The 16,343-nt window shown below is 31.4% G+C and overlaps 1 protein-coding gene across 9 annotated transcripts in view; it reads left to right on the forward strand.

The window, feature by feature from the left end:
- The window catches only part of LOC105427070 (Formin homology 2 domain containing), a 152,693-nt gene that overhangs the window by 107,478 nt on the left and 28,872 nt on the right, over positions 1–16,343 (forward strand). For all 9 annotated transcript variants that reach the window (XR_016139456.1, XR_016139458.1, XM_089077849.1 and 6 more), the window contains 3 exons: positions 5,496–5,554; positions 13,855–13,922; positions 15,792–15,897. Coding sequence is in view for 7 of the 9 variants with exons in the window: in XM_089077849.1 (XP_088933975.1) it covers positions 5,496–5,554; positions 13,855–13,922; positions 15,792–15,897 (233 nt within the window). In the remaining 2 variants the exon portion in view is untranslated. The remainder of the gene's footprint in view (positions 1–5,495; positions 5,555–13,854; positions 13,923–15,791; positions 15,898–16,343) is intronic.

A 16,343-nucleotide genomic window follows, 5' to 3' on the forward strand; every position in this document is an offset into this window, starting at 1 on the left:
ACTTAAAATCAAATAAATTGTCATTGAAGCATTGTCAATCAATATCACATAAATTGTATTGGTAAATGAAGATTAGAATATATAATCTAACAATCTCAAATAAAGATTAAAATATATATAATAAAAAATAATTTTGATTTATTATCTATTTGTTTTCTCTTCTTGTAAATTTAATCTTGTTGTTTTACACAAAAAATCATAATTAAACTATATATATAGTATATAATTATATATACTATTTTAATTTGAAAATTGTTGGAAGAATAATTTCTTAGTTCACAAATTACAACAAATACATTTTAGCATATTTTAGTTTACACTTATATTTGCTTCTCTTTAATTTGAATAAATTTAATAACTATTTATTATTATTCAGAAGACAATTTTTACTGATTATGAAACCAATTTAATTCTCACACAGTGTTTCTCGTCATACGTGCTTAGTTTTTCATGATTTCTGTCATGTTGAGGAACGTCTGGAATGCATTGGCTTAATTTAGACGTCGTTTCCATTAGCTGTGGCAATCTTCTCTCTCTTTTTCTCGAACAGCTAGAGGCGCTAATTAACTTCGCGATCCCAGAAAGCTGCGAAAATCGCGTTCGTTCGCGAATGCTCAGCGACTCGCTTTGCCCGGTTTCACACGCGTAAAATGAGTCGCAGAACGCGATGATGTCGCGATGTGTGCGCGTGTGCACATCCGTGTTGCCGTTTACGGTCGCGTGTGTGCGTTCGATTTAAATACTGGTGGACCAATTAGAGGGGTTAATTCCTAAGTGATTTATGACCGGGGGAGAGAGAGAGAGAGAGAGGGGGAGAGAGAGAGAGAGAGAGAGAGAGAGAGAGAGAGAGAGAGAGAGAGAGAGACCTGATCTTAAGCTTCGTTCTCTAGGATCGTTACGCAATCGCCGACGAGCTTTATTTGTACAACCCGTTAATCGACCAACACGCACACATTTTACGCTCACCCCTTTTGTACATGACCTCGGAGGATATACCGGAATATATTAGTTGCTTGGGTGCTTGTTAACGGCGGACAGTGCTTTATATCAAGGGAAAAACATCGGCGTAGATTTCGTATCATACTTTAAAATGTATTACATACATTAATGATTCGTGCAATAGAAATGAAATTAATTAATAAAATTAATTTTTAATCAAAATTGTACTTAATAATAATGATATTGAGTAAGTAGTAGGCTTATGTGAAAGAAATTATATAATAAAAAGTATAGCAATATTTATACCATTACAATTAGAAGATATATATTATGTCATATTATGTGATTGTAATAGCTGAAGATTAAAAAATATTATGCTTGGTAGTGAATAAAAATAAATGATATTCAAATTTCTTTGCTATATTTAGCTTTTCGTTATTTTGATATTTTGCCAAAAGTACATCTTGATAAATTACTGGAAAATTTTCGAAAGGTCTTTCTGCCAACTCATCTATACTAATCTATTAGTTGATTTGCAAAATATAACTTTCCCTTTGTTAATATCAACTCTCGACATCTCGCAACTGTGAGGAAGATGAGTTTCTGTTTTTGAAGTCGTCTCTTCTTCCTTGGCAACTCTTAACGACGACTTTATTTTGTTACTCTGTCTTATGTAACTTTGCGAAGGAGGCACTTGATGTACTTGAAAATTTACTCGGAGATAGCCTCGCACGTGCATCGTATTATTTTGCAATTGTTCCTCGCCAAGAGCGGAATCGAGATCGCCCGAGCGAGTCATCAGAAGACGACGTTACTTGATCCTTTCGTCCGCAGGATCGAACAGCTCGAGGTATAACGAAGCGAAGAGGTCGTGGTGGGTTAATATCGACTACATCGTTCTCCTCTCAGGCGGATCCAGGTGGATCTCTATCATTAATCTTCATCGCGATCCACAAATTCCGCATTGGGAATGGTATGATAGTTTGCCTTCCTCTCCTTAATCAACATACACCTTGATTTTCATTTTCATAAGAAGGAACAATGGATTTTTGTTCGTAATGATTTTCTTCGTCATAAAGAACAAACACTTTCACATTCCTTTGATTGCTTGTAAATATATCGTACGCTTATAGATTCTTATTTTTAACGATATACACGTAAAATTATATTGAAACCTTTTATACAAGTTTTAGCTGCTCTTGATTAAAATTATAATATACACGTACACATTTGCACAGAAAGTGTGTATAAGTTTGATGTTTTCACAAACTGTTTGCATCTTATGTAATAATTAAATTTCCCGTATATTAGTGAAAAATTAATCATCAGTCAGCCACGTTCTTCCTGTTTCTGTGAACTTCTCGACGAACATCTTTAATTTCATACTTGATTGAAACACAGGATTTCTCCGCTCGTTTTTGCTTCGTAAACTTTGTGGCGCATAAACTTCTAAATTAAAGACCGCGTAGGCAAAAGACGATAGAGTATCGATAACAGGTATTGGAAACAACTTCGCCGGCTATCAGTGCGTCGTTTCCCAATTGAAAACTGTCGGCCGGCAGAGTTATCGCATTTAAGACAGCAACGATTTCGCTCCCCATCCCTGTCTGGGGAATCACGATTAATGCGCCATTAAGAGAGATTGGAAATCCTTTCGAGACCCCGGAGACTTTCGTCGCCCAATGGCACGGACGACAAAGTTCCCACAGGCGTTCGCGCCGTCCAGGATTTTGCATTCCATTTGCCGGGAACGTTTGCCCCGGCTTCGCTTTCGTTTTCCCGAGGGTACACTTGCTGCTGGTAGACTAGCGGTAGCCACGCTAGAGGTAAATCGTATTTGCATGAGGGTTTCTCCAGCTCTCCTCAGGTAGATTTCGACCTCCTACGCTCTATGACACCGTTCGTTGTCTTTCACTGAGAAAGTTACGACGTCCATTTCGAGAAGGCACTTTAAATCGTCGTGCGCTCTTGTGTATGCGAAAACATTGGATGTCCGAGCTTCTTTTCGTCTAAGAGATAAATCAAATGTTACGTCAAATTTTCAAATTTGTGAATTCTGGGATGTTTTCATTGTTTTAACTATAGATAGGAATAAAATTTTGAATTTTGAATATATAAAATATGATTTATATATCAATTTTTTTTTTTAGACAGAATTTAATGCTAATAGAATTAAATTGAAAATTTTGATTTAACGCTGATAACGGCAAAACTGAAACTTTTTTTAAAATTATATGCGTAAATTATTGTGATATGATAATTGAATTGTAAAGAATGGTAGATAGTATTCACGATATTGAAGCATTTTGTTTATCGTGAGATAATTATTTTGTAAATTGTTATTATATTACTGCAAGAGAAGTTATCACGAAAGATAGTAGCTGAGTGTTTATGAAAGAATGGCACATGCATACCCCATCAATATTACGGCATTGAACTTGGCCTCGTGTCTGAAACTTTTTTTAATTTATTCGTGCAACCTTTACTTTTGGAGTTTGTTAACCCTTCGCGGTCGTTGCCATTAATAACGTCGCGTTGCGGCTATGCTTGTTTTGCTGGTGATATATCATTCAACGCAGCGCATCAAGCAAAGTGTCCTCAAGCGAGCATTTTGCAATGTTAAAAGAGAAAAAAAATTCAATTTGGTATTGGTAACATTTTAAATATTTTTAGGTAATAAAATATTTCAGTTTCTATGGATATTGCCGTTTATTAAAAAATATGACTGTTATATGCTCGATAAATCCTCATGTATGGCTATATATTATTTGCTTTTATAATTTAATTTTATAGAAAGCTAATAAAATATAACTCTTTTTATTCGATTATGAGTTAATTTTTCTTATATATTATATGATATTAAATCTTTACAACAAGTTCATATATGTTTCATTATAATAATGTAATATTTTAATAAAAAAAAAAAAAGATATGGATTTGTTGCTCTTTTTATCATCTCTATAGCAGAGATTAAATCATTTAATGATTTGTTTCAGTTTTAATGTATTAAAAAACATTTAATATTATTTATATGTTGTATTTTTTAAATTTGTTTTGTTGCACTCTATATTCATGCCCTTTGCTGGCATTTGGAGAGGGGTCGCCTCGCAGTAACATACTGCTACAGCCGCTATTATTCGTGGGAAATTCAGGGCGCGTAATCGCATTCTGACTCCCTCATTTAACGAGCGGAAACATTATTAACGAGCGTATACCCGACTTTTTTTTTTTTTTTTTTTTTTACCTCCGCGCACCATCGTCGCCGCTACCACCGTCGCTATGCCGACGATTCTTCGTCGTCTGTTTTTCCCCTCTCTTTTTCTGAAAGCCATTGTCTATACGGTCGTCGCGGTTTCTCAGCGACGTGGCGTGGGAAGGTTCGCAGGGCCTTAAAGTTCGCGCCGTTCAAGGTGAGGTATATGCAGAGGGAAGTTGAGTCGCGCCTCTCTAACCCAATTTATATACATTGGAGCGCGTTGTTGTGAAGCTGCATTTATGCCAAAATCGATACGCGTTTCATCTTGCGAATCAGTGCGTTGGTGGAATTCCATTACAGCTGTCATATGATGACAAGTTCGTCGCTACTTTGTTATTCTGTGGGGAACTCCAGGAACGCCTATGGAATAATCCATTTCAGAAGTTTCCTATCCGAAAGCCAATTTGCTTGTCTAGTTGTATGGCAATTAAGGCAAAATTTATTCATAGTCGATAGTGTATATCGTGAAAAAATTTGTAATTATAATGTTTGTCATTTTCTTTTAATTACATTACCTAACATTATGTCAAACGCAAATTAATTTTTTATCTAAAAACTAAAAACTAATGACTAATGTGAGAATTATCGTTTCGTAATAAACTTTTTGAAAGAAGAATGTTTTAATAAATATTATTTTTATTTTAAGCATTTAATTAATTAAAAAAAAAAACTTATGAAAAATGTAAATAAATCTTTTTCCGAATAATTATAAATTTTTTCAGATATATATTGTTATTTCATGAGTGATTTGTGTGATGCTAGATAGCAAAGTAAAACTTGAAATATAATATTGAAATATAAATTCAGCGAGTAAATACACGAGGGGCATAAATTTACATTTCAAGATGAATAAAATAGCATAGTTTTCATTTAAACTTTAATCGACTCGAGATCGAGTCCTCTTTAATTTCAAGAAACAATTTGTAACTACGTTACCGGGTTATCGGGCTGTTATGTCAAAGAACAAAGACTGTATTATAATCGCAAATATAGTAAATCTAGATTCGAGAACATATGGTATAGCATAGAGCCATATTTGTTGGCGGTCGCACACTATAGATTAAAAAGGACGCGCCAAGCCCTAATTAAGTAATTACCGAACGCGATTAATTCGCGGCCGTAACTAATTAGCATCCATTCACGAGAATGAATAATAGCGCGCTTCAGTGGGGCAATGGGCCTTTCTCGTCTCCTCCGCCTCCATATCTCTAAAATTACATATTAATATGCAACCCGCGCAACAATCAACATTTCGACGCACATTCTAATCGGTCGGCATTGTTTATTCTTTCTGTTACAGCCGGAAGAACGCGATCATTCTCAGGACCCAGCTGTCCGTGAGGGTTCACACTATCATAGGTGAGTACTATCGTTGTGAATTCCTGATTTAAATCTCGCGATGGGCTCCCACGATCCACTTGGATGGATCATCCGTGCCGACCGCGCGTAGTGATTCTTCGACCCTTAACTGGCAGCAACTCGGGTCGAGTCTCGTTCTAGTTACTCGGTCACTTGTTTCGGTTCACCGATGATGGCGACCTTCTACTAACTGTAATGCTGATGCTGTGAAGTATTGAGTTTTATGTATTATAATGATAATCAGAGGAAGGCAGACAAGTAGGAAAACGTTAAATATGCTTCGTATGTAGACGTCTTGAATGATATTATTTTATCATTTTTTTCAGTCTTATCAATTTAGTTTAACCGAAATACAGAGATACGGATAATTATATGTTAAATGTAAGCGAATAAAATTGAAAGATTTTTTGCAAATTAAAAAATTTCAAAACTGAAATATATATAATCAGCATTTTATTCATGATTTAACTTTAAATTATGATTTCCTTTTAATGGAAATTAGATAAGACATAGATAAGATATCTATTTATTAAAACATTAATATTGAAAACTAAAAAATGTAAAGAAATAATGCCAAATATAGTCTCGTTAAAAAATGCTTTTTAAAAATTTTATGAATAAAACTTTTTAATGCTACACAATTAGTGTATATATATATTTTTAAATGTATTATGGACTTCTAAATAATACGAATAATTTTCACAGTTATCTAATAACATATTATTCTTAACATTAATTTCTTAATATAGAATAATTATATTCGTTAACACAAAATATAATTAGGTTAAATTAATATTAATATTAAGATCACTATTTTAGTTCGCTGATTGAGTAATGATCTAACTATAACAGTGACAATATGACCAATCAGTGATTATGACTAAATAGTCACAAACATTTAACCATAGCACCAAGAGAGCTAAATGTATAGGGACCATGTATCATTAATATGAATAACTTGTATTGACTGTGATACTGACATTACGTTCAATCGATGACGTCTGATACTCTTGGATGAATTCATATATAACATATATGTTTGGAAATATAGATGTTTGTATCTACAAATATTACATATAATAATTATTTGCAAAAATATATATTTCGTTCTACATTTTTTTTACTTGTAGCGTTACAAAAATCGTTATTGGAATTACAACAAATAGCAGCAAATATATATATATATATATATATATATAATTTTACTTATTTCTCTCATTTCAGATGATTTCTATGCACTTAAAAATATTTAAATTAAATTTAATTTTAACGCCTAATCTGTTCAATATCTTTAAAAAATGTTGAAAATTTTTAATGATTAAGAGCTATATCATATTTCTTAATCTCTATTAATTTTTAAACTAATTTAAAACTGATATACTTTTGTAAATATTAAAAAAGTTCATATCAAAAGCGCGAAGAGGATAGCTTACAAATTAAATTACTAATACATTTTTACAAGTTACATATTTTTTTATAAAATATTTTTACTGTATGTAATACATAAAAATAATGTTTATTTAATAATGATATAAAAAGGATAAGAATTTAACGTTTATAAGTTTTGTGTCATAGAACATAACAGTTTATTTAAATATTTACATATTTCTGTAGGAATTTTTTAAGAAAGCAAATTGCATGTTTTTATGCTGCATTTGATTATGATAACCTGTTAGTATTTTAAGGTAATGATTTAAGCATTTCTTTTAGAAATGCAAGCAATTGTTTACAGAACTGTTTGTAAAGATCTAAATTTTATGAATAAAAGAAATAATGAATCATAAGTGTAAAATGAAATTTACAACTTGTCTCTAAATAAAAGAATACTATCTCTTTAAATGTACACCAGGACATAATTATACAATGTCGCAAACAATGAGCTTCGTTGCCAGTTGATTAGCAAAGTAATGACTATGCGGCTGAGTGCGGAACCCTGTACCTGCGAAAATCAAGCTAATCCTTTATCGTAGCTCAGCGGCCATCCATCACCGACTATGACAGACGGTACTTAATCACGCAATGTCGAATAAAAACTCCCTTCGTTCTACATTCTTTTTACTTGTAGCGTTACAAAAATCATTATTGGAATTACAACAAATAGCAGCAAGTATATATACTTTTATTTAATTCCTTCATTTCAGATGATTTCTACGCACTTAAAATATTTAAATATTTAATTTTAACGCCTAATCTGTTCTTCAATATCTTTAAAAAATGTTGAAAATTTTTTTAAAATTAAAATTTTTGTTCTTTTCTTAGAACTCTATTTCTATTCTTAGATTCATTTATTTGAAAAATATTATAATTGAAATAATTTCTGTGTTTCCTCTGGAAGAAATAATGAAAAATTAATAAATAATAAAAATTTTTGCAGTCTTTTTATATTTTGTAGTGTACTAATGTTAGATATTAAATAAATAACAAATATTATTAAAATTTTTATAATAATGAATGAATTTTGATGTCCGGACTTTTCCTTGTGAAAGTAAATGCATTTTCTCGAAGATTACTTTAAACGTCTTTCGTGGTGTAGTGAAACGAATTGAAATATTATGAGAAAATTGAATCAAGTAATGTGAAATTTTCATAAAATTATTACATTCGAATTTTACGCACTTTTTTATGCAAATGTATGTCTAAGCGTATCCTTTTGAATAAATAAGCGATGACTTGTTTTTTTGTAAATGAAATAAACAACTTTGTGAGAATTACATTATTTCGATAAGCTTGTTATGTTTGAATTATTGTAATTTTACGTGCAACAATTTACAAAAAAATAATACTTGTGGACCCCATTTCTATTTTTAAAACATTTTGACAGTCTACATTTTGTTCTTATTATGTTTCATTCTTAAAAATACTGCTTTTTCTTTTTTTTTTTCTTGAAATTTTATGAATTATTGAATATTTTTAGAGATGACGCATAAAAGTTTAATGAACCATCTTTCCAGTATTTAAAAAACATTAAAAGTTTTTAAAAATTGAACTTAATTTTTAAAATTAATGATCTTAATTTTTAATTAAAAAAGTCTTAAATTGTCTAAAATCTTAAATTGTTTAAAGATATAATTGTTATGTTATTTTCGAGAATTATTTTTGAAAGATATTTAAATAAATTTATATGTTATTTATTAATATTAACTTATAACTTTTTATTATAACTTTTTATTATAACTTTTTAAAAACAAGTGAAGACATATTTTACACTTTGTACATTATTATCTTATGAAATTAGCTTCGTTAATGCAATTTTCTAACAACAAATTTTTAATAAATTTATTATAATTATTAATTTTCTATTATATTTGCTTATATGAAGGATCAAAAGGCTACTATTGTTTCGCTATACATCCTTAATTAAGTATAATAGCCAGTAATTCCAGAAACTAATAGTTTATTGCAATTACTTTATTGATAAATTATAAAGAAATTTTTCAGATATCTCACAATTTTTGAATTTTGAAAAAAATAATGACAAACAATTTTTAATTATACTTCAAAGAAACTTGAAGATACTTTTTGAGATTTATTTAAAATAATTCATATCAGACGTGAAAAAATTTGTTATCTATTTATGTTAAGACAGGATTATTTAGATTACTTTAATTATATAATTATTGATCTTCCAGTTTTATGTCAAGATAAAAAGCTAACAGTGTTAATTTATTTTATATATACGAATTTTTATGTTAATTTGCTAATAAATAAAAATGTTGCTGAAATATTTTGTGGACGATGATTATCACGGGGAATGAAATTCGCGAACGATGCGTCGAATACACCTGCAGGGTCTGTGTCCTGGTTCATTGAACTCTGTGAAGGTGGTGGAGAGATAATCGAAGGTACAGAATAAGCAAGAAAAAAAGAAGAAGTTTCAAAAGGGCAGAGGGAGGAGCGAAAGCCAAAGTGGACCGTGCCGTTTTACATATTTTAACGGTTCTTCGTGTACCTCCGGCCTTCATGAAATTTATCTGTACATTGTCGTTTTGATTTTTTTTTTCTTTTCTTCTTTGCGCGACATAACTGTTTTCGAAAACCGAGTAGTGAAAACAGTTTTATTTTGAAATACTGTGTATTTTATTTATACTTGGATTATATGAAGGTTATTTTATATGAATAAAATAATATCTCGAAAATTAAGATTAAAATTAAAAACAAGGAAAGATATTAAGAAATAAAAATTTTATTTATAGAAAAATAAAATAATAAAAAGAAATAATGTTTGTTATGTTTGCAAAAACAAAATGTTTTAATTTATATAATTATTTTTTTTTATATTTAATATTTATATTTATATTTTTTATGATATTTAATATAAATAAATATTTTATATAATTTATAACGAAAGACAAGAATTAATTATTAATTCTGAATAAGGTATAATAAAATGTCATAGTTATTAATATAATAATTATTAATAACATATTTACATTACATCGTTAATGTAATTTGAACGATAAAATCTGACAAATGGTAAATATTTGTGACATTAATTTATGCCGCTTATGTAAATTACATATATGTTACAATAATAAAACGTTACGTGCCGTACAGGATCTTTAATAGCGTTGAGAGTATTACTATTATTGTGTTTCTTCATTCGCTGTTAATCACCTTTTATTCTCATCGCATCAATGCGAGAGAAGTACTCGTCATGTGGCAACGAAATGCCGCGATGAATAATTTCGCGATTCTATTTTGCTCGCGAACAAATCATACAAATATTCCGCAGCTGTGGCCGGTTAACCGGACGCATTACATAGCACGCGAGGTGTGCCGACGAGAGCACGTTTTCATGTATCACGCGACACACGGGTTCGGATTTCGCTCACGCCGAGCAATCTGGCACTAGTATTCGGTTGTTCATGAAATGGATTAGATATTTTGGTAAATCGTCATAAAATTTTAGATTCTTAGTAAACTCATCTTTAATATATATCATGATCATTCGTCATCAAAAAGTGGGAACATTTAATTCTTCCAATTTTTCTTTTTGAATAATTCAATAAAGGAATAAATTCTTTTATTCTTTTAATATATATATATATATATATATATATATATATATTTGTATCATAAGGATATTATATAAACAAACAAATATTATTAAAATCGGAATAAAAATTAGGAACAGAATTGGAATTTGTTTTTAGCAATTTTATTATGTTCTACGTTATACAATGTTTTATAATAGCTTGTTAGAATTATAACCTTGTTGGATTATGAAAATTAAATCACACACACACACACACACACACACACACACACACACACACACACACACACACACACACACACACACATATATATATATATAATTAGGGTCTTTCATAGAAATAATTTCTTTTTTTAAGATGTAAAACAAGAAAAATATAAGCTGTGACAGAAATTCAAGGTTTTTTTTAATTTTCTTTATATATTTCTTTATATATTTACATCTTAAACAAATTTCTAATTTGCTTCTTCTTACTGTTCTTATATTAGAACAATGTTATGTGCCAATTGGTATTGTGCCAATTGTTTATTAAGTGGACAATCATGGATAAAAATAGCACAATGTTATCACATTATATGAAATATACATAATTCTTTATTACATTATATTTCTCATAAATTAAATATCTCATTACTTCGCGTTTACGAATTTTAATTATTGCAGTTAAAACAATTAATATTTTATCTTGTGATAAATGAAATTATTCTAAACAAAATTATATTTTTTTGACAAAATAAATTTTTTCCCGTCAATTTCTATTGTCTGTAAATTTTTAAATAAATTTTTATGTTCTTTACGAGCATATTTATTCTGAGTGTGCATACAGATACTTTATATCAATACTTCAATTAATCATTTCTCGTTTTTTTATGAAAATATTGTCACTGAAATATTTTTAAAATATTTAAATTATTAGAAAAAATATTTACATAACTGAAAAACTAGCTATGGAGAGAATATATACATTTAAAATATATGAAAGTTAATTTCTCTCCTGTTAGATAAAACTTTCTGTTAGACAGGTTTATTTCATTTTCTAATGCGAAAATGAATTAATAAGTTTACAGTAGCATAATAATAAACAGTCATTTAATGCTAATATCTGACGACGTTGGTTAAAGTGAAAATTAAGCGAAAGAGGATCTATGAGCGACAATAACGCATTACAGCATAGTCAGCAACGTTGCTTAGCAGCGAAAAGAAGATACCATGGAGACAGAGAGACGGAGCAAAAAGGGTTGAAGAGAGAGAGAGAGACAGGGACTTTTGCTTATATGGTCACTGATTACGGAGGGACCAAGGGCCTCAGGGCCTTGGGACCGCTATTCTTAGAAGACGCGTCGCTCTATCTCTTTTCGTCGACGTCATCCTTCTCCTTGACTCCTTCACGTATCCAGCGAACTCCTAATTACCTTCGCTTGCGTATCTCCCTTCTTTCTCCTTCTCGCTCGTTTTTCCCGTCACTCGTCTCTTTGGACCATCTCTCTCTCCTACATGCATTATGCATTTGGAGATCGCGTGATAGCCGTGGATTATGCGATCGCATCGGGCCTTCTTTTCCGTGAAAGAAATCGCGAATTGGGTTTGCCACGCCGCGATCCGTGACTTGGACTGGCGAAAAGGTGTGGTTACGTAAAAAAATTGCAAACAAGATGCAGCCGTGATGAACGACGAGTATCTGTATATTTAAGCGATATAATGAAAAAAATTTCTGTACGTCTAAAAATAAACTCTTCGACAAGAAATTAATTTTTGTAGCTGAAACATTATCAATTTAAATACACAGAAATGACTGACATTTATATATTTTATATATATTAAACGATACTTATTTTTCGATCAATTTGTGTAGAAATATGAGAAATGGGAAGGGGGGGAGGGGAAGAGAGGAAGAGACGGGAGAACAGAGAGAAAGCGCAATGACAAATGATGCTTGTCAAAAAACATGGATAGAAACTGTATTTTGCGTATATACATCGTATCGACAATATGTCTAACTTTTCTCGCCTTGTTTCCGGTAAAATTTCCACCGCATATATTCACAGCATATTGGCGTTTCCGCGCTTTTGCACGATAACACGTTCCACTGGATTTATTTCTTTTTTCATCCGTCCTGACGAACTATCTGCGAACTTCCCCAGTAGAATCAGAAAATTCCGGTATGGACGGCAAATTGAATTTGCCCTGCCGCACCACCGATGAAATGGAATTCAATTATTAGTAATACGGTGAATCGGTGAGTCATGATTGGAAGAGGATCGCGTACGGGATGGCGAGAGAAAAACGGATGCGGAGACGGAATGGAGATTTCGACCGGGAATTCAGCGTGCAAAATTGATCGGACTTAATTACGAGCCTCTGTTTAATTGCACACCGGTGTGCTTGCTCGATGTTTACCCGATAAATAAATCCAGTCGAGGCAGAGCACAGTCAAACGGTGAATTTCTCAATGGGAATCATGAATTCTCCTGAGAATGGAGAATATGTTAATAGCACAGTAGTATATTGTATATGTGCACATTTGCTTTATTAATTATCGATTATATGTGCCGTTGAGAAAAAAATGCCACTGGAAGAAACTTTATGCAAGTTAATAACAGTTTATAAAATTTAGTAAGTCTCATTATCAGATTAAATCGAAAGTAATGGCAGATAAAATACAGTAATTTTGAAGTGAAGACTCGAACAGCATAATTTTAAAAATAGATTACAGGACAAAGAGACAGTACTTTCTAAAGTTAATTTTGTGGATTTAATCTTTTATATTCATAGCATGATTTATATTTAAATGAAACATATATTTGTAAACTTTTTCAGGAAAAGATTAATTCTTGTCAAAGTTGTAAATCAATTGTAACTATTACTTATCCACTTAGCCACTTTATTAATTCACGATGATAAATTTCTCCACTTACCGGACTGCTATTGACACCACCGTACTCTCCATTAATCCTGCTGTTTTCGTTTGGTGATACTAAAATTAATCTCTCAGACGATGAAAGTTCCCGGTCTCGCCCGAGGGCTGGATTCAATAATCTGTCGGCAATTTATATCAAATTAGCGGTATATACGCGTGCGCGGCGGTCGTATGGAATTGCCGCTATGGAAGAGACTATGGTAAGAGCAGCCTCTTCATTACAGCCGCTTTAAGTACCATGATCTGAAAATGGGGTCCTTTGCAAAAAGAGCCTCCTGTATGTTGATCCTGGGACTCGCGCAACAATGCGCGAGAGCGCCCACGACGACGGTGCGGCGCGTGTGGTATTATTATAATAAATGGTTGCGTGTTGCTTGTCTGTTGCAGAAAAATTGTTGAACAGCGAGGGCCGCGAGCTACGACGGGCTCTCTTCTCCCTCAAGCAGATTTTTCAGGTGGGTTTACAATTCGCGTTGAGATAGAACGAGCGGGGTCGCGCGAGAAGACCGGAAAAAAAAAAATGGATATGTAGTGGGGCTGAGTGGGGATGAGAAGAACGATTGCGACGAAGTCGAGTGGATATTTTTACACAAAGCTACTCGTCTGACGAGTAAATATTTGCACGATGATTCGAGCAAGTGCATATTCTTTACTTTTCATTGAAGATACAATTTTTTTCTTTACTTTTTCAAAAAAATGTTGATTTTCCCAAGAATGGAAATTTTAATTAAATATTTTACATTTTTTTTTTTTTTTTGATAAATTATCCGCAAATAAGTAAAGTAAATGCTGAATTTTGCAAATGTCAAATTAGAATTGATAATATAATAATTACAACAATATATATAAAAAATATATTATTTTATTTTCAATACACATTTCTATTAAATATCTTTATATTTTTATAATTGTTTATATTACGAAACATGATATTGTCTTAAAAATCTACATAGCACAAGCACACAATCTTCCTTCTCTTTTCTTTTACTTTTTCTGTATCCTGTACAAGTTATCGTCCGTATGCTTTTTCCATTTATAAGTTTAAAGATTTTGAGATTATTAATACCAAATTTTAATTTTATCCTTGCAGAAAAAGACAGAGAATTAATTAAGTCTTGCCTGCATTATCCTATTCTTTTTCCGATTTATTGCCATTGCGGATTTCAATCTACATCGCGATTACATCCTTTATATCTTTCATATTCTTGCACACATTCTCTGTTATTAATCCGTACTAATCGAACTTACCATCGCGCAAATCAATTATATATTCGCTTTGTATCTATTCTGATCGTTATGCGAACGTATACATATATTTTACCCGTTTTACATTATATTACATTAATTAATATTACATTATATTACATTAATTTTGTGAAGTATCGGATTCCGAATGCGAACCTTTTTGTTCTTCTTCTTTCAACTAATTTCAAGTTCGTGTAGCAGTACAGAGAGAGAGAGAGATTGAGGGAATGCATCGGTACGAGTTTAATTTCACTTCTTAATCCATCGGGCTAATCGAGTCTATGTCGCGTCTAAATCCTGTGTAAATTTCTACCATCTCGCAGAAAGCGGGGGAGAAATGGAAGAGGGGAGAATACCAAAGTACGCGAACCAGAGAAGTCCGACTAGATCGCGAACGGCCATAGCGCCGGCGTCGCGGCGCCTTGGAAACGAGCGAGTTTAATCAAACTTCGTAGATTTTCCATTATGTCCGCGACTTTGCGCCCGAAGCGGCATAACTAATTCCATTTAACCCCGGCTGCGCGGTAGAACGAATTGGACTTAGGTGGTAATGTAGAGGTAAATCACGTTGCCGTGACATCGCTGTCAGGATCGAATATCAGCAGCTTGTTAGTTCTTTTATATCTTCATAGATTTTTTCCAATTTATTGGAAAGTTTTATCCAGAAAAATGTATGTAAGAATATGAAAGTATTATGAATTGAGAATTGAAATTGTTTGAAGGACAATAATAAAAATATTATTTGATTTTTATAAATGTTTTAATGAAATTAAAACATAAGGAAATATTTTAAAAATTGTAACACTAATTGAAAATTAAGAATTATTTTTTATTCTCTCTGATAAATTATTTCTTATTCTAATGTAAAGTATAATATGCGATGCACTTTCCAAGTTTTATGCATTAAAAACTTTTCATTTGATATAATTAAGAAGCGTATTTGCGGCTGTAATAAATGCATCCAGGTCTTTCGAGAAATATTGCAAACTGTTTCCATTTAGAACATCAACACAAGTTAATGTTCTGTCTCCTTGTTAAGTTATAATCAAATTGACTTATCGCGAATTTCAATTTTCCAGGAGGACAAGGATCTGGTGCATGAGTTCGTGCAAAATGACGGACTTGCCTGTTTGATCAAAGTCAGCAGCGAAGCCGACCAAAATTATCAAAATTACATTTTACGAGGTGAGTACTTTATTCATTTGTCATAAAATTGAGGGATGACTGTGTTCTTAATGCCTTTCTCTAATTCAATAAACTCTAGACCTTTTCTCACTTAAACAATTCCTTTACTATTATCGATAAAATTTCAATTTACCTAAAACCAAGAATTGAAATTTTTCTAAGAGTTTAAGAACACAATATTATTTTCCGAAATATTAATATATTAAAAAAAACCTATATCGATTTTTAAAAGTTTTATAGGTAAATATATTAATAGTTTAAAAAAAAAAATAATTTATTCTTTCTTGGATAAAAGAATTATAAAAAAAATAGATATATGCATTTAGCTCTACGATGATAAAAATAATTTATATTTCTTTTTATATATTCAATTAAAAATTTAGATTATTATTTGTTGATAATTTCGAATAATTAGCAACTATCATGTAACGATTGTGCCATAGTTA

Source organism: Pogonomyrmex barbatus, unplaced genomic scaffold, assembly GCF_055798465.1.
Source record: "Pogonomyrmex barbatus isolate J1 unplaced genomic scaffold, ASM5579846v1 scaffold20, whole genome shotgun sequence".
Lineage (NCBI taxonomy): Eukaryota > Metazoa > Arthropoda > Insecta > Hymenoptera > Formicidae > Pogonomyrmex > Pogonomyrmex barbatus.